Here is a 19,017-nt window from a genome sequence, read left to right as displayed (position 1 = left end):
CCATTACAAGGCAGTGGTGACGAGATAAATACTTGCTTGTATCTAAACCACTCTCTGATTTAGATGTTCATAAACACATATACTGCAAAGGTGCATTTAAAAACACTGATCATGCAAAGAAAGTCAGAGGTTTGAGCACAATCAATTGACTTAGAATTTGCATATACTTAAAGAGCACGAATAAGTCATTATATACTGCGTTTAGCTCTTTTTATAAAAAACAAGTTTAAGACACATACTAAAATCACACATAGTTGACCTTGAAAAATATATGTTGACAATAAACTCATGTAATTTTCTGGAAGATCTCACCAGTGTGCTTATATTTAGTGTTTCCCAATTTCTGCAAATCTGGTGACCTCCACACTTCCTAATTAAAGTCAAAGCACTTAAACCTTACATAGGGCATAGCAATGTGCCCTTGCTGCAAAGAAGGCTGATGATATCTCAGGGTGCATTAGGTAAAGTACTGCCGGTATGTCGAGGGAGGTGATCCTTCTCCTTTATTCAGCACTGGTGACGCCACACCTGCAGTACTGTGTCCACTGCTGGGCTCATCAGTACAAGAGAGATATGGACATATTGGAGAGAGTCCAGCAAAGGGACCGCAAAGATGTTGAAGGGACTGGAGCACCTCACATACGAGGAAAGGCTGGCAGAGCTGGGACTGTTCAGCCTGGAGAAGGCTCAGGGAGAGGGGGAATTTGACAACGTATATAAATACCTGAAGGGAGGATGAAAAAGAGGATGAAACCAGGCTCGTTTCAGCAGTGCTCAGTGACAGCACCAGAGGCAATGGGCACAAAGAGGAACACAGGAGGTTCCTCCTGAACACCAGGAAACACTTCTTCAGTGTGAGGGTGACTGAGCACTGGCACGGGTTGCCCAGAGAGGTTGTGCTCTCCATCCCTGGAGATATTCAAAAGCTATCTGGACATGGTCCTGGGCAACCAGCTCTAGGTGGCCCAGCTTGAGCAGGGGGGATGGACGAGATGACCTCCAGAGGTCTGTTCCAACTTCAACAATTCTGTGAAAGTGAATCTATACAATTAAGGCTATGCTGTAAACTACTAAAACTAAGACAGTTTGTATTTAGTTTAGACGATGCATATAAGCAAGCAATCGTAAAGTTTAATATGCAATACTAAGAAAAACATTGAGCTCACTGGACCATATTGTGCAGCAGTTATCTAGTATAAATCCAAATCTCATTCTGGAATGACTACAACTACCTCTGAATGCATCGCTGCTCATGTAAGATATGGGTCCCTTTTTCCTATTGCATATGTGCCTAGGCTGATCTCTACTTGCTGTTTTATGGCCTAGTCATTCAGTATGTTCAGAATCCTCTACAACTTTTCCAAAGGTGCCTCCCTCATCTTTACTACTCAGAATAACCGAGCAAGATTTTCCACCTCATGTCTTTTTATCGGCTTCTCACATTATTCATGAACTTGTAGAAGATCATAGATTTCTGCAAAACTACTGGTGACCCACTCCACAGTGAAAACTGCTTATTTCTGCTCTTATTTCCTGTCTTTTGACCAATTATTTATTAACGCAGTGATCTTCCTTTTATATTATGGCAACTTTAAGAATGTATTTCTTAAAGTCCAAGTCTCCAGTGTGATATTTTTAATTTGTCTGCATTATGCTACAGATATTCTATGTTTTTAGATGTTGCTTTTAACAAGTTTCCTCATTTTGAAGTGGTTTCATTATTTTGGATGTACTGACTTTGTTTTTAGTTCCTTGAAGGGTTTAGGATCTAAGTAGCTTAGGGTCAGTGTTGGAGAACATCAGTTCAACATGCACACTTGAAATGCATTCTGTGCATTGTTTAGAGCCAAGTTAAGATTTGCATTTCCTACTCTGGGGTCTCAGCTCTTTGAAGAAATTGTCACTGTCTGTCTTTAAAGGCTTCACATCCCACTGTGGAATTTAACTTCACCTATAGGCAGGAAAAGTCACCCTTTCTGTAGTTTTTTTAGTGCGGTCTGAGAGATAAGAGAGTCCTCAACTTCCGCACAGCAGGCCAGCAAGATAAGCTGAAGGAGAGGTGGCAATATCATGTCCCACCCTGTATAAAGAAATCGAACAAACGACTTTGCAACTGGATAATTTTTAAAGCAAGCTGAAGGAAGGAGCCGTTGTCCATCAGAGCAAGCAGGAGCTGAAGACTTTCATGGCACAGGGAACTAGATGTGGGCCAAGGTAAGCAAAAATCACTTTGGTTAGTCCCAAGCATTTCACAGTTGTCTGTCAGGAAAAACAACTGTCCCTGCTCCAAGACGATGTTCATAAGGCTTGTAGAAGAGGTGAACTTCTTACAGGGCAGGAGCCAAGAAAGTGCTCTAAAGGCTAAGGTTGATCAATTTGCACGGAGGACTGCACGAAAAGGGACAGAAAACAAAAGCTGGTATCACTGCCTAAGGGGAGGTTGAGAGAAACAGTAAGAGGCAGCTCGGGCAGACATGAGAGTTTGGCAGAAAAGGCAAGAGACTTATCCTTAACATAGGGAAAAGGGTGCAGGGGGTGGGGGAAGGTAAGCCAGACTATAAAACTGAAGCAGATAGATGACGAAGTGTTTTAGCCACTTGAGCAATAAGAGGGCCCAGATTCCAAGCAACCTTGAAGAAAGTGACAATAAGATCCATTAAAAGTCATGTGAAGGAGAGGAAGCCAGACTGCATATGACTCATCAGTATACAAACATCTTAATCACAGAAGAAAATATACAAGGTCAGAGCTGGTAAAGCTTAAACTGGTGCAGGGCTACGAACTGAGACAGTTGCAAAGGGAGTTGAAAGCCAGACCGGAGTCATTCACTGCAAACAAGGCATGACAAAATTCATATAGGAAAAAGGAAATGAAGCACACAATCCAGTGGGACTCCCACAACAAACACAAAATGGACAACAGCAATGGAAGAAGGTATCAGTGCAGAGGACAAGGCAAGTTAGACATAAGGAAAGTGCAGACCAATGAAAACTGCAAAGAGTAGGAGTTGTGGCTTTACCATAGGAGCTTCAGACAGCAGGGGAATGCTCTGTGGATTTTTTTTTTTTTTTTCTTTTGGCTGGAACAAAGGGAGAAGCCGGAGTCAGCAAAGGGGAGGTAGGTGACAGGATGTGTCATGTAAGGGGCAGCAGTTACAACCCACAGGTTCAAGGATCTTAGTGATGACTTGGGAGCTGAAGAGGTAAGTGAAGTCAGGATGATCCCAAGTCTGAGAAAAAACAGGATGTTATCTGCTTCTCAGCAATAAGTCTGGAAAGATTAAGAACACCACCAAAACTAGAAGAAAAGTGCAAGTATATGGTCACACTATAGCCACTGAGCTCCAAATTGGGTACTTAAAATTGTGACATTTTTTTTCTCTCTTCTGGTGCCGGACAAAAGCATGTATGATGGGTATGATGCATGTGTAGGACACAGGAGGAGAAGCTCTTCTGTCTCCTGCAGCTCTGGGTGTGAGATTGACAGCTAACATGGTGCAAAGAAGAAACAACTGCTGTTTGATTTACTGTGATCCAGCATACATCCAGGACTATACAGCCACACTGCATTTGAGCCAGCCAACCTTTGGTCTTTGGTGTATATCAGACATACATGGTGCAGTAACTGCTGGAAGAGCTTGCACCCACATTGCAAGCGGGGTATAATTAGCTCATCTCCTGTGCACAATTTCAACTGCGTATCCACATGGAGAGATGCTGCTTTGAGTTCCATTGATGCCCTTGAGTAAACATCTCACATCCTCAAACTCATTCTATATCTTTTCACGCTACAGGTCTGAGCATCAAAAAATGTGATTTCTAAAATCACAATGAACAATAACCATCACACAGAAGAAATCAGCACTGAAAGGCTTATGACTCACTGAAAGGTGAGGCAGGGGCAGCCGTTCACAATCACTGTGAGCTTCTCAATCCCAATACATAAATACCTGCAGCAGCTAAAGAGGACCTTCCTCATAGCAGACGGGTAACACCATTACCATAACTATCAGAGCTCTGGTCCTCTACCCAGCTGAAGAACAGAGCTGGTGGAAAAATCCATCTCCAGAGCCGGACAGAGGCACCCACATTTAGAAGTGAGGCCAGTGAACCGTTCACGTAAGACAGGGTAGAATCTCCTGCTGCTGGGACTGTAGGGTCAAAACTAGATCTCTTTCTAGAAAAGACACTGCAGCACAATAACCAATGCAGGTTTACTACTCTATAATTTGGAAGTACTCACAGGATCTCTCCTCTCTCCTGGCTTTTGGTTTAGGAATGTTCAAAGTTAGCTAACCTGTTACAGATGCGTTCTGTTACAGTGCTTTCTAGTGAGACCCCTGAGAAGGCCAGCAGCCTTCAGCCCCAGTGTGTTTTACCATAATCTGAGCATTAGGCTGTGACTTTTGTTACAAGATACTGAATCCCAGGAGCAGCAGATCTGCACCATTCTGGCTGTTCCTGGTTTCTACAAATCTATGAAATACACACCCCACTTTCAAACATGGAGGCGTAAGTGCAGTACTAACCTTAGGAAGATTCAGTAGGCATGAAGCAAGCCGCTAAAGGGTTAAGACTCTCACAAGAAAGGAGAGCTGTGGCTCCAGATATAGACAGAGTCCCTGCAATCTGCATGGAGTAAAGATGCATGTCTGGAATACACACAACCAGATCTCTTTGGTTGCAGGATCACATCCATCCAAAGCAGATGGAACCCAGACTGAACTTCCCGTTGCCAGCCTGGGAGACCAGAAGCAGTGGAGCAGAGCGCTGGAAGAACTGGACCCATGCTTCTGGACCACCTCTGTGAACACACTTGTCAATGTTCCCACTGGCCAGTACACTCTGCTTTTACATCCCTCCAAGTCTTACTGTCTCCTGGGCAATTTCACCCTTCTCTTTAATCCCTGATGCCAAGGTACGTGGTCAGAAAGGCAGGCTGGGATAAGTCACTTCACAAAAAGAGCTTTTGAGTTCTGGCACTCTGCCTCCATGGAGACTGAGGCTGACTCACCTACTACTCCCTGCCACTCCTGCCCTGCTCCTCACAGCACCTTAGGAAGGAGGTAGGGACTAATAAAAGCTCAAAGCTTCCTGCCTCAGCACTTCTGCTCTGTTCCTGGGGAACTCCACTGCCAGACACCTGTCCTCCTGCTAAGGCAAAAATGTTTGATACTGTTTCCTATAATAAAGATTCTAACATGAGTCAAGATTATAACTGGTCTGATTAAGGCCACTGTATCTTTCTTAGGAACAGAGAAGTCAACAGCCAGGAGAGTAGAAGAGCTAGTTAGTGCAACGGCCTAGGTCTGGAGGAACTTTTTGAACAAAGAAACAGAGATGACACTGCAATTCTTTCCTGTCTGATTCGGAATCTGTATTATTTTTCCAGGGCAGAATGCCAGGGACTGCCAAAGTCTGATGATGTAAGAGAGATGTAAGTGCATCTGAGACCAGGAATGCTTTCTTCCTGATGCTTTTTTCCTCTAGTCTAGACGATGATGTTTTCTTGGCTAATGAGGCACAGTGGCAGGAGTATATTTTAAAACAAGAGGGTGTCATCTACTCGGGGACTGAAAATGCAGTCCTAGCACAACCCTGGGACTTGAGTCAGGTAAGCAAGAGGTACAATATGTCCGTGCGCTTTTACAGCCACCAGTAGAGGAAGTGTGCATATCTCCTGTTTGTACAGGATGCTACCCATTTCCATGCTGTGGCTGTGATGAACGAACTTGCTCTCTGCACTCATCATCTTCAACCAAGATGTGCAAGAGAATAGGGACCTGTGTATTAAATCCCATAACCCAGTATAGGTAATTTTAGCTACCTTCTCAGGCTGTCCTCTATGAAGAAATGCATTGATCTATATCTGCACTTTTGAGTGCCTTCCTTTCATCAACAGATACAAAGCATTTAACAGAGCTTAGTAATACTGTCTCTATTTTACAGGTAAAGTGAGGACAGGTACATCTTCCAATTTTCCCAAGGCTATCTGACATAGCCAGTGATTAGAACAAGATTTTTATTCCACTTTAGTGCCATCAGCTCACAAAAAGTACCTCTGTGCCAACCTAGACAGTGCTTCAGAAAAGCATCAGTTTCCCTTAATGAGGGGATGCAGTATCATGCTAATGCATTTCCCATCTTGCTTCGATAAAGCCTTTAGTATGTAGTGCTGCCCCTCCAAATATTACCAGGAAGGGAGAAATAATTGTGCAGTTACAAACCCTTGCAGGGACTCCAGAGAGAAAATGTTCAGGCCAAACTTCCTGAAATTGTGTTCTTGTTTCAGTTTTAGGAAGATATTGTTGACATTGGCTTCACACTGCCGGATGTAGGTGAATGCCATCAATGAGACAAGGATCACACCCAGCACAAGAACCCTATTTACATCTGCTGCACAGTTGCTGCCATGGTAAGGAGAGCAGACAGCAGCCCTGACCCTAGCAGAGAAGACCCAAATGCAGAGCAAAGCGTAGCCATCTTCTCAATCCAGTTGATGGCAACCCACTGACCAAAAAGGAAGCCTTCCCAGGGCTGTTCCAACCAACACATCCTGCCCTTGCAGATATTCTTGTGGCAGACAAGTAGTGCTGCAGGAGTGACAGTACATTTATTGAATAAATTGCAGGGGAGACTGCTGCACCTGTTCTGCTCAGCCATGACTTTCGTGCTTTGCACAAAAAATCCAGCTTCATCAAACAGGATGAGGTGTACCTACCAAAGAGCGGAAATTCCTTAACCCATCTTTTTCTCCTCCTTCCCTGCAGCTGAACTGCGATGAGTTAAGAGGAATCCTGACAGAATGTGGGACTGGTCAATACTATAATGGGACATCCCCTTCCAAGTGTCTGGGAGGCAGCCCCATCCTCCAGCAGAGGCTTGCATTGCAGTGCAAGCTTGTTCACTGCAGGCAGTGCTGGGTCTTTGCTGCAGTCATGTGTTCAGGTGCAGTGGTGGTTCAAAGACTACTGTGTTGAGAAAAGCCTTAATTGGTCTGCTGAACCTCTAACATATGGCTAAATCAGTGATTAACACAGATCCCAGTAACATAACCTTTAATGTTTAGGTGAGAGGCAGATCCTCAGTTTCCTCATCAACATTCAGCATTGCTAGCTTTGAGATAAAAGAGTATCAGCACACACCATTCACTGACCGTACCCATGACAGCTAATTTCCTGAAGGGGCAATGCCTCTTGCAAAGTCCAAACAGCAGGCCTGGTGCCATTCCTGATAGGTCTAGCACCAAAAAAGGCTCTACATCTACCAACAGAGGCACCCATAGAGCAGGATGCACAACTGATTCACAGCTCTTTCTTCTGCACAGTTCTGAGGTGCCTGGAAATTCCTACCAGGGTGGTCACAGGCTTTACATGGGCTCACAACACTAACAGCAGCCCAAGTGTGGATGAGTATTATAATGAAGATGGGACACTGCTCACACACGACAAGACTGCCCATATCGGGTAAGAAAACATGGCAGGGCCCAAGCAAGGATTTGAGACAATACCTGGATCTAGGAAGTGATCAAGAGGGAGGAAAGAAAGAGATAAACAGCTGCAGGGAGGTGGATAGGAGACAGCTCAGCCAAGTCCCGTCTACGTGACCTGTTCTTGAGAAACTGCTGCAACCCAAACTGAAGAGTGCCTTATCAATAGAGCCCACGAGGGAAGAATGATAGCCCATTCCAGTTGAAGAAACTCTGCTTGTGTCAGAAACCATGGTCACTACTCTCCTCAGCATGCACCGAGCTCTTTCAAAGGAGCATTAATTGGCTGTGGTTTTTCTAAAACTTTACTGTACCTCAGGGCTCAGTCCTTTCATATAAGCATGCGATGTTGTTTCTTGCAGGACCTTCCACATTTGGAATGAATGCTGGATGGCTCGAGTCAACTTGCTACCAGAATACAGCAGGTGGCAGGCACTGGATGCCACCTGCCAGGAAAAAAGCAAAGCTAAAATATCAAAGATGGGCTTGGGGGTGGGGAGAGCGGTGCAGGAAGCAAATAAAGCACTTCAATATTCCTCCCTTCCCCAACTTCCAATGGAAACATGCAAAAGGACAGGGACTGAGCCTGTTGATTTTAAGCACTAAATCATCATTCATCTGTTTGTTCTGTGCAGCTTGCATAGCTCTAAGAGCTCTATCACAGCACTGCTCCCTAATGTCCTCCTAAACTAGATACTTCACCACTCCCAATATAGATCTAAACTAAACATGGATCTAGTTGGTAAAGCACGTGAATCTTAACTGGGTCACATTTTCTCTTCAGGTCCATCCTTCTGTGGGTCATCCCCTGTTCAAGCCATCAAGGAACAGGACACATAATTTAATAATGACGTCTGCTACTTCCTTGCTGCCATCAATACCAAGTGCCAGCTCTGGATACAAAAAGCAGGTGACACCCTCAGTCCAGCCCTCGGTGGCACAAAGTATGCTGGCAACATCATCAGCACCAAGAGCATGGGCAGTGAACGCTGTGAGGATATCACACACAACTACAAGTATCCTGAAGGTTCAGGGTAGGCAAGTGGCTGAGCATATTCCCTGCCATTGTTAAAAGTGAAGAGTAAAGGACTAGAGAGCAGAGCTGTACCAGAGCATTAGGGTCAGCCACTTCTCACTACTTCCCCTTCCTGAATGTAACAAGAACACCTTACTCTTGCCGTCTACAGAATCAAAGCACAGGTCATACCCCAAATTTTATCCTGCTTAATTACATTAACCAGCTCTCTAGAAGGCCAGGCCTTTCTTCACCAGGCACTTTCTTGCCTGGAAAACCTTCTTTCTTGATTTCTGTTACCTGTACACTCTGTACATTCACCTCCCATTACCCCCGTAATTAGATATATTTCAGACTCCAGCTCTCTGAAGAGTACTGCTGTGCTCCCAGATATTGTCTAAATCCCTCCCTCAAAAAGTAGCTCCCCTTTCAGAATCTATTACTGAGTGCTGTTTCCCTGACCCAACCCTAGCATCTCACCTTAGCCTATGGCATGTTGTCTCCTTAGCTGCATTCCATCACAAGAGAACATAATACTGTGCCCTATCTACAGCTACAGTCTTTTATTCTGACAGCTGCTAGCACCAGTGTGCTTTAAAAACTATGACAGGCCTTTCCAAGTAGAATCTTTCAGGGACATCCAATGAATGCCCTGTCAGCTGAAATTCTCAAACTGCTCCAACCGGAAGCACAACAGGATATCTATGCTCTTTGAAACAGTTAACTACAGTACTTCCAGGATAATGCCATCCTTCTGCATTTACTGCTTTCACACTAGTAAACGGGAAAGAATACTAAAATATGTGCACCCTTTTTTTGTGACAGGTTCTCTTCAGGAAAAACAAGTACTTGACAAAGCCTACAGAAAGGTAAAGAAACTTGAGACAACCAGCAGCAGCAGCGAAACACAGTTTAGCTCCATTCCTGCTGCCCTTGAAGAGCCAGTTAACCTCTTCATCCACCTCCAGTCAAAGAGTTCTCTGCTACTGGGACAAGTTGTTCCACTTTCCACTGCAGTGTTTAACCACAGTGATGGAGAAGTCTACTCACCTGGTAGTTGGGGCTCAGTCTCTACATTATAATGGTGTGCCTGTTGCCCAACTTTGGAAGGAAGAGTTTCATTTTATCCTCAAAGGCAATGAAGGTAAGGACTCTACTGGATGCATGGCTAGAAAAGTGTAACCAGTCCTCTCACTTCAGGAGAAGTGCACTTAGCCGTAAGTTTAAAAAGGGTTGGCTGAATAGTTGATTGTAGGTGATTGAAATAAAACACTTTAGCAGCATCACCTTGGAGATTTTGAATCTGCAAATCCAGTTGGGATCATGTAAGCTTTTAAATGCTGCAGCTTTTAGTACAATGTTGGGCACTAAACACTCCTAGGTGCTGGCTAAGACCAGACTGTATTTATCATCTGCACTGTCATCTGTATTTCACCACTTTGTATTCCAGCGAACAACCCGCAAGTCTTTGTGCCTTACTCACAGTACAGAAAAGTGCTGGGAGAGAACCATCTGCTTAGGCTGACTGCCATACTGAGAGATGAGGACTCCTTCTACATATACCAAAAACGTTCTGCTGGGCTGAGTGACTCTCCTCATGCTGTCTTCTTCCAAAGCACTGAGACATCAGTTTGGGAAAGGTGAGTTGTGCCACACTGTTGTATACAGTACTCCCTCTTCTACCTTGTCTATGTGCGAGCATAAGGAAATCCCAGTGACTCCTAACTCACTCACCAGTTGGAAATCAGAGGCTGCAGAAGGAAACTATGGCAGAAGACTGTAGCTGAGAAGAAAAGTGAGCTGGACTTTGCCTCTTCTGGCAACTGTCAGCTCAGGCTGAGACCTCTGGCACCAAATAAATCATTTACCTCCCTTTCATCATAGAAGAATCTCTTTACTTCTCTTAGTTTCAGCTCATTTCCTTCTTTCAATAGTTTCCAGAAAACATGGCACAGTATCAGCCAAGCACAGCAAAGATCAGCCTTCTGAACCCTCTCACCGAACCCTTGGAGAAGTGTGTGATAGTGGTTGCAGGGCAAGGGCTCATTTACAGACAAAGGAAGTACACGTTAAGTGCAAACTGATCAATCTAAGAACAGTAAATGGACAAATAGACACAATACAAGCTAGAAAAAACCCTTGCATGGGAAAGGCTGTCCCCAAAATAAGCAGGCAACAACATGGCAGGAAGAGACTGCTAGAGCATGAAAGCCCCAGGCGTCCTGTCCTTTATTTACAGATAATACAGATTTTCACACCGAAAAGGAGAGAAGCCAGATAAACGAACTTTCAACAGATGTGTTATACGTAAGTTGAAGCCAGCACGACATCTGTGAAAGCTTCAACCTCAAAGGCCTAGACAGCAGAAGGAAAGCCCCCTGTCAACAAAAAGGGTAGCAAGAGAAGTACCATAAGACTTAGAGAGAAATACACATTAAATAAGACAACAGTTATAGGTCACTGAAATTAACTATGAAATGTATAAATTATTTGCTGTTGAGAAATCAAATGCTTTTTAGCTAGTCACTTGAACATCCAAATGTGGGGTAAAACTATACTGTTTGTGACATATCTTTCCACCCGTTACCCACTGGCAGCAATAAAGACAGTCCCTAGATACAATTCTAAGTGTCTTCCCGTTCTCTACTGTAGAACCAGGCAAACTTAACTTAGCCAAGAATCCTCCAAAAAGGCATGCTCTCCTTCACATGAAACCCACACACACATTTATCTCAAGAAGCTGCATTAGGACAAAGTAACCTTAGATGCCTCCATGAGGAGTTCAACTCTCCCGTCACATCTCCCTCACAATTCCATTGTGGTAGTTTAGAAAACAGCTAGTATCCTATTTCTACTTTTTTTTTTTTTTTTTGCTTTGCTTCTTTTGGCACCACACTCCTTTCTAGCAAATGCATCTCGTGGGCTCTGGGAACTAGAAATACAAAGAGGTGCACTTCCTGTAAAATCCCTTCTCACATTTCAGGTTGGGCTCCATGCAACCTAAAAGTATTCAAGAGCTGCAAATCACATTCACTCCCACCCAAGCAGGGCCCAGAAGAATCACTGAACATCTTACTTGCCTTTAACTCCAGAACCTGAAGAGCTATGAAACCATTAACGTTGCAGCTGCCTGATGCCAAACTTAGAACAGGTCCTGCTGTCCTGTTTACAAAATGAGTGGTCATGATCTGTGCCCTGATCTTAGGCAAGCATAAACACTTCAATTAAGTTATAATTAAAACCATGCCTGACTTTGATTATTTGTACAAATTCAACTCTCCCATCTGCCACTACGCCCACTCTCCAGTTTTGTAAGTTGAACCTTACTGTGAGAAAGATGGGATAAATGCTCAAGCAGATACTTCATTCCTCACCATGCATATGTGCTGAACCCACCATTTAGTCATTTTTCCCTACCCACGGCAAAAAAGCATATCCTAGAACTTTAAAGTGATGATAGATGTAGCATTTCTCTAGAGACATCCCCCTACAGATAACTGATGTTGGCAAAGTAGTAAATAATGTTTTCTACTGTTTTCTGAGGAAATAGAAAAGATAGTTCACTTCTCTAAAGTTAGATAGGAATTAGCAGCAGTGCTGCATATTTTTAAGGCTGCTTGCAAAAGAAGCAAGACCCTTTCCTTCTGTATATATCCTCTGCCACCTGAAAAGATAAAGCCACTCATGCAAATCTAGCAACATTTTATTGTTTGAACCCCACAGTAGTTGTCATGACTGAAGAATGGGGCACATTCACAGCATTAAGATGCAGCAGCGCAACATCCCAGGAATCCAAGCAAAATGACACCTTCTGCAATGGCAAAGAGCAACTTCCTGGGAAAGTTTTACCAAGTGGCAGTAAAGTTCTCTCCTAAAAACATTGTCCTCGTCATTCTCCAAGTAGCTGGAGAACAGTGAGATTCACCGGAAAAGCATATGCCAGATCCAGTGGCAGCAACACATGTAGACATGGAAAAGCTAAAGTTGACCCTGTGTGAAGTTCTTGATTTTGTTCATGTTGTGATCTACTGCACCAGTTAGAAACTGCACCCAGCCTTCCTCTGATGGTGGACATACATGGCTTGTCCTGCAAAAGTGGAGGAAATTCATTAGGAAAGCCTCCTGGGTGTCTTACATCTATGCATCCAGACAACACATGGGTATTGTGAAGTGCTGAATTACCACAGCATTAAAACAGGACTGCTGTAGCCCCCAAGTGCTTTGAACAAGGAAAAGCACCACATCCATGTCTCTAGTCCCAAATCTTAACACATATGTGTGTGTCTTCAGTGGGAACCACTTTCATCCCTACCATCCTTTTCTCACTCCCATCCCTTTGTGACTGGGTAACATCATAATTATTGAAAAATGCCACTATTTACTGTCTAGAAATGAGTCTCCTTTGACAGGAGGCATCAACCTTCATAGCAGGGAACACACACTTATAAAGCTGTAACTCATACTCACTTTGCAATCTCTAAGACTTTCTTTAATACTGAGGCCAACTTAGCAGCCTAGAAAAAAACAAAAGGGAAATAAAGTGAGCCAAACATGGAAAAATAGAGGCTCAGCAGTACCGGAAAAGAAAGGGGAGTGCAGGATTGCCCAACCCAGCCAAGAATGAGTAGAACTGCCACAGATCCTGATGCAGAAGGAAGCTATTTATCACTGCTGTGCTGGGAGTATCTCCTGATCTGCTGCTGGCTGGGACAGGTGAAAAGAAACACAGGCTGTTTTTTGAAGCATATGTTAAAATGGTTTTTTGTTTGGTTGGTTGGTTTTTTTTAAAAAATATAAGTCTATTATAAATGAGTAACTGATATTAACGCATGAAGTTACAAGTGACTGACTGTAATGCAATTTGGTATTAAGCAATGATTTCTTTTTTACCCCCCAAAAATGAAGCCACTGGCCAAAGGCATGAAACCAAAATTAAGACTAAAAAATCTCAGATATGAGAAGATAAGTACTTAATTTATGATGCAAGGGACCCCTGGAAGTCATCTAGTATAACCTCCGGCTCAAAGCAAGGCCCACCTCAAAGTTCAGTCAGGTTGCTCAGAGCCTTGCCCAGTCAAGTTTCAAGTATTGCTAAAAATGGAGATCCCACTGCTTTTCTGAGCAGCTTGCTTCAGTGCTTAACCATGCTCACTGTGAGAATTTTTAATTTGCATTTTTAATTTAGGTAACTACTTTAGCAAGTCTACATTACCCAAGGAAGAAAGCAGACATGCAATGTATTGTCAGCCTTTGACCTCACTTTCCTCAGGTACTGTCACCGGACATGTCTATGGATTATAGTTCAGAGCCAAAGCTCAAGTGGCCATGCACGCTCTTCCCCGAAGAAGGGAAGATGAGGAATGCACTTCCACTTTAAGGAAGCTAAGTGTGAAAGAACCAAAGGAGACTCTTCATCCCTCAGAACTTGTTACTGAGACAGTCACTAACACCCACGTCTCCCTGGCAGTCACATAATCCCTTCAATTCGCTTTCTTCCCCTACTCTACAGACAAGTGAATAGACCCACAGGCAGGCTGCAGATACTTACATTGAGTCGCACAGTCAACTGGTTCATAGGTGGATACATGCTCAGTGCCAGCTCATCAACACTAGAATAGAAGAGAAGGGAGCAAAGGAAGAAAGGTCCTAATAGCACAGCTCATGAACCCTGGTCAAAGCCTACATCCACCCTGAATGTAAGTCAGGAACAGTACTGCATGACAAGGAGACAACATCTGTCATACCTATGGGATGCTTCTCACAGCCTTCTCACGTATCTGTGTGCTACACTCACCTTAAGAGACATGACCACAGCTCCACCCCAAGCTGCAACATATACTTCTCTCCTAACTTGAACAGCCTATGCCATAATAGTCTTCCCACCACTTGCACACAGCTTCAGTATCATGAAGGTTTTCCTATTCCATTCATTAGACCTCAAGAAAGACAGGGAGTGCTCTGGAGCAAAAAGTGGCATGGAGAGAGACCTGCTTACCTTGGACTGATCTCATTAGCAATGTCTGCAAGATCATCTAGCTGAGCAATCTGCTCTGGAGAATCAGCTTTGCCATAAGCCTTCACTACACCCACGACCTTCTTCAAGCAAGCTTTAGAAGCCTTCATTAATCCCATGCAGGAGCTAAGCAGCTTCCGGTCAGCTTCTGACCAATACGTATCTCTGTTGCCCCGAAAGCCCAGTTCTTCATCTTCCATGATGTCACTGTAGGGATCTTGCCCTTCCACCAGAGCCTGAGAACATAGATGCACTGAAAACCCAGAGCCCAACATCAATTCCAGCAGCACCCGGGAGGAAAGGAAAAACATAATCTAGAAATCATATAAATAAATTGTAGAGGAATCTCTCTCCAACCAGCATCTCAATTGCCAGATTCTGATAATCCTAGCAGGGCTGGATTAAGAAAAACTAATCCCCCGCTCCAATTCAACAAAGCAAACAGCAAGATCCTGGAAAATAGTGCCATTCTTACATCAGCCTAAACTGCCCTGCCGCCCCACCCCCTCCACCCCGCAATTCAGGACATGGCTTTATGGAAACTTTATACAAAGTAAACCAGGCTGGTTAAAAACTCACTAACATCCAGGCATAATACAATTATTAACTCATATCAGAACAAATTGAAATCAAATCCTGTATATAAGACAATCCCTGTTTCCATCACTGAGCCATAACTGCAATCAATCACTGCAGGTTCCTTAAAGGCTTATTGGGCTTCCTTACACGTTCCATCTCCTCCAGAGCATCCTTGACCACACCCAGACATGCAGCCAGCACTGATGCAACTGCTGCCTGGTTATCTGCAAAAGGAAAAGGATGAAAACCATGGCACCGCACCGATTAAAATCAGCTTGCAACAACATTCATCTAGGTTTGCAATCACGAGACCTTGAGATTATAGAATTAAACTTTTCGAAGAGCTCAGAGTTGCACTGTTGTCATGCAAAGAATCTGGCCTGGCTTCCAAGCTTATACGTTTCAAAACCAGTCAAGTTTTGCAGAATGAGTGAGCCTTCATTGTACTAGCTAGAATGCCCCCTGAAAGGGCTATTGATACTCCAAAACACACCCTAGTTCTGTCATGCTGCATACACAATACTCACCTCGTGGCAGGTTGGATACTTGCTCACATGCCTCCCACACACTACCAGTTGTTATAAGCTGTTCCTGAGACAAGCTGAAACAAAACAAAGGACCCCAGAGTTAGACTCAATAACAACACTCTGCTAGACTGTATTTTTATTTTCTGCACCAAAGATGATGCACACTAGTAGAAGTACTGCTGGAAAGATATCACCAACCAGCTTGTCAGTAGTATCTCAAGTCTGTGTAAAGCAAGAAGTGCTGGCTCCTACTGATTTTAATTATCCATTGACCAAGAAGCAGGAACCTCTTACAAACGCCTCTCAAGGTCCACAGACATAATATTTATCTTTCAGAATATATGCAAATCAGAAGTCTCTATTAGAGATTGCTGACCTCTGCCTAGGGAACAGTGGTGTGTAATCCGTAAAGAGAGGAAGCAGCCTATAGTGGTCCAGTAACTAGCTATCTAGCACCTTCATGGGAATCCTGCTCCCAGCATCTTTCCACAGACAAGAGGAAAAATCTCTTTTCCACTTAGGCAGAGGTACCTGACTCAGTCACTGGGACAAGAGGGTAATGTCAAGGCCTCGAGTGTATTCCACCCTCCTAGGAGTTTAGCTGTCTCAGTTGAAGAGTTTAGTTGGCTAAGTACAAAGTCATCTCCTTTGCTGATAGCAGGTATTGTGAAGAAAACTAGAAGTGAGGGCCAGCCCTTCCTTACCCTAGGAGATGATTTTACCCTGAGATTCTGTTTGTGCTACATCACAGTCGTGTGGCAGTTATGTCTGCACCCAGTCTCATACCCCTTTGATTCTGACCTGGATCCTGACCCACTGATTTGACCTTGACCTCAAACCCAACTCACCGTAATGGACGTGCTGGGCAATCACTGGATGGTGTCTGATGCTAGTTACTCTCTCCGGACCTGACCCTGATCTTGACGTGCTGGCCTGACTTTCCAGCTTGACCTCACCACTATGGGCTTGTCTGATAATCTGGACTCTCAACTGAACCTCACTACCCTCACCAGCACTGCTCTGCTCACTCTGATACTGCTGGACAGCACCTTTGCTGATGAGGCCACTGCCTCTTCCTGCCTTATAACAATGCTTTGCTTCTGCCTCCCCCCCTTCCCTTAGGAAGTAGTCTACACTTGCTGCTTCCTAACAAGTATACTTGTAACTTTTTCTTCCTTTATTTTTTCTGGAAGATTACTACCTTTCCAATGGAGCACTGAGAATTGCTTCTGTGAGTTGGATCATTCCTTCCACTACTTCAGTGGTAGCATCTCGTACCATCTTCCGAAGAGTAGTGCCTGGTTGAGATTGAAAAAGAGCAAGAAAGTTGCCACAAAGTCAGCACCAACAGAAAGCAACTGCCAAAGATGAACACACAGACTGCTTCATTTGTGTGGATACAATGTACAAATGAAGTTACAGGTATTTTGAAGGAATCAACCTGTTTCCCAGTTCCAAAGGGACTCTGGACAAGGATCTCAACACTTTATAAGTATGAATGTTCAATCAACTACACAACTTCCTACGTTATCACTCTTTCATAGATGTTAATCTGCAGGAGTAGACACACAAGTAGCCCACTCATAAATATACTGAAAGTCTACAGAATAGCTGATAGTGGGACTACCTGCTACTGACAACTTGCTTTCTTGCAAATGCCAGATCTCATACTAGGCTATGAAATACTGGGTTTCTTTACATAGTGGTGACTGCCCTGCTGCCACTATCTTACCTTGGCCCTTGGGGAGCCAGTAGTACACTGTGGCAACTGCAAGAATGGCATTTTGAACATCTTCACACAGCTTCCGGGAATCCTGAAAAGAGACAGGCAAAAGGATTAACCATGAATTAATGGCTGCACTGCGTATAGAAAGTCTCAAAAGCAATTGCTTAAATTCAGAATGCTTTGAGAAGAAATAAGCATAGTAATGGCCATCTTCCTTGAGAAACAAATACAGCACAAGAAAAAGATACAGTAAACAAGCTGTATACATCAAAAGCTGCCTCTTGATTTCGTAACAAAATACACCCTGGTGTGGTGGTCATGCATCAGAGAGGAAGAAGTAGCTTCGATCATTATTCTGAAGTGGAAGACTTTTTTTTCTCTCCTCCAAACACAGGTGTAATAAACTTCTCTCAATTAACAGCAGAAGTATTGCATATTCTATCCTGTCTCTATCAGCAACTAGCTGTAGATGTTAAAGAAAAGAATGTAAGAATAATTCTATTTGGTACACCTCCCTGACTTCAAGAAATCAGTTCTCTAGGCAATTCTCAAACTAGATTAATACACTCTACAACGCACAGCCCATACCGACATCCTTTGTTTGCACCGAACCAAATGACTTTGGTTTAGTCATGTGAACCAAGAGATACCCGAAACTTGCCACACACAGTGCAACTTCACAGTCTGTGGGGGCTTTCACTCACCTCTGCAGAAGTCAGTGGAGGCCTTGAGAATGTCAGACTCAGCTTTGTAGCTTCTTGTGACGTTACTTTGAACGCTTGACCTAGAAGGGATTCAATGGGAGCAGAAGAATAGAAAGTAACTCGAGTAATATGTACCCAAACAGAACAACTAGATGAGCAACATCTCTGGTGCTACTTTGCCCTACTGCTTGATTACCATTTCTTCCTCCCAAGCAATACAACGACATAAATGTAATCCCAATACAGAAGGAAAATTCTATGGTGTATCTGTGCCGTACGCGTTTCATGTGTCCCATGTCTGCTTTTATTCTAGTTTTTTTTTTTTTTTTTTTTTTACTTAGCTGGTGATGTCAACAACCGCATTTTGTGTCCCGGTGCGTGACATCTTCACCAGGATGCGCTGTGAGGCTTCAACAGAGACCAAAGCCGTCAAAAACCTAGTTTTGATAACTGCCAGACCCCGGCCGCTGCTGTGCCAGCGCCAACGCCCTGGAGCGGAGGGCGAGTGCTGGAGCCCTGCCAGGCGCAGGCACCGCGGGCAACCGCCTTCGCCACAGCCCCGCGCACCCCGCCCCGCGGCCCGGGCCCGCCCCGGCCCCGCCCCGACGGCGCGGCCCAGCGCCGCTCACCCCGCGGGCGGCGCGCCCCCCCGCCCCTACCTAGCGCGTCCCAGAAGCGCGGCAGCTCGAACGGCTCGCGGCCCTCGCCCGGTTCGCCCTCTGTAAAGGCAGAGAGAGACCTCAGCCAGCGGCCGGCCGGCCCAGCGCCGCCCAGCCCCCGCCCGGCCCCGGCCCCGGCCCCCACCTCGGATCCGCGCCAGCACCGCGCGCAGCGCGCCGCGCAGGCCCCGCAGCGGCTCCCGCGCCGCCATGGCTGCGGCAGCCGCCGCCGGCACGCACCGCTCCGGCGCGGCTGCCCAGCGACTGGGCGTCCCATCCGGTTCCGGGCAACGGCAGACCAGACGC

General features: G+C 44.7%; 2 protein-coding genes across 2 annotated transcripts; one reads left to right on the top strand and one right to left on the bottom strand.

Annotated features, from left to right (window-relative positions):
• The first annotated feature begins 992 nt into the window (after nucleotides 1–992).
• On the top strand, nucleotides 993–11,637 carry EPB42 (erythrocyte membrane protein band 4.2). The gene is given in 15 exon segments (XM_042800754.1): nucleotides 993–1,005; nucleotides 3,746–3,819; nucleotides 3,821–4,019; nucleotides 4,687–4,917; nucleotides 5,495–5,613; nucleotides 6,292–6,414; nucleotides 6,770–6,947; nucleotides 7,327–7,465; nucleotides 7,851–7,947; nucleotides 8,266–8,515; nucleotides 9,329–9,533; nucleotides 9,535–9,647; nucleotides 9,954–10,105; nucleotides 10,438–10,571; nucleotides 11,487–11,637. Coding segments are annotated over 15 exon segments (2,178 nt in total).
• CCNDBP1 (cyclin D1 binding protein 1) lies at nucleotides 10,685–19,003 on the bottom strand. Its single transcript, XM_042801043.1, has 11 exons — nucleotides 18,857–19,003; nucleotides 18,712–18,771; nucleotides 18,053–18,132; nucleotides 17,355–17,436; nucleotides 16,824–16,920; nucleotides 15,623–15,696; nucleotides 15,243–15,319; nucleotides 14,499–14,752; nucleotides 14,052–14,112; nucleotides 12,971–13,017; nucleotides 10,685–12,590 (listed from the first exon to the last, which is right to left on the bottom strand). The coding sequence occupies exons 1-11, from the start codon at nucleotides 18,921–18,923 to the stop codon at nucleotides 12,482–12,484; spliced, it is 1,008 nt and encodes a 335-aa protein (XP_042656977.1). The 5' UTR covers nucleotides 18,924–19,003; the 3' UTR covers nucleotides 10,685–12,481.
• Between the last annotated feature and the right edge of the window lie 14 nt (nucleotides 19,004–19,017).

The sequence above is a fragment of the Tyto alba genome, unplaced genomic scaffold (assembly GCF_018691265.1).
Source record: "Tyto alba isolate M040663 unplaced genomic scaffold, T.alba_DEE_v4.0 Super-Scaffold_33, whole genome shotgun sequence".
NCBI lineage: Eukaryota > Metazoa > Chordata > Aves > Strigiformes > Tytonidae > Tyto > Tyto alba.
Note: the sequence above shows the minus strand (reverse complement) of the source record. Positions and strands in the feature narration are given on the sequence as shown.

What these genes read in the sequence shown, in the direction of transcription:
- CCNDBP1 (XM_042801043.1), bottom strand. Translation starts at nt 18,923, where the DNA reads ATGGCGGCGCGGGAGCCGCTGCGGGGCCTGCGCGGCGCGCTGCGCGCG. An exon ending in GCGCTTCTGGGACGCGCTAG is followed by an intron (nt 18,133 to 18,711) that starts GTAGGGGCGGGG and finishes AATCCCTTCTAG; the next exon opens with GTCAAGCGTTCAAAGTAACG. An exon ending in CTGGCTCCCCAAGGGCCAAG is followed by an intron (nt 16,921 to 17,354) that starts GTAAGATAGTGG and finishes AATCTCAACCAG; the next exon opens with GCACTACTCTTCGGAAGATG.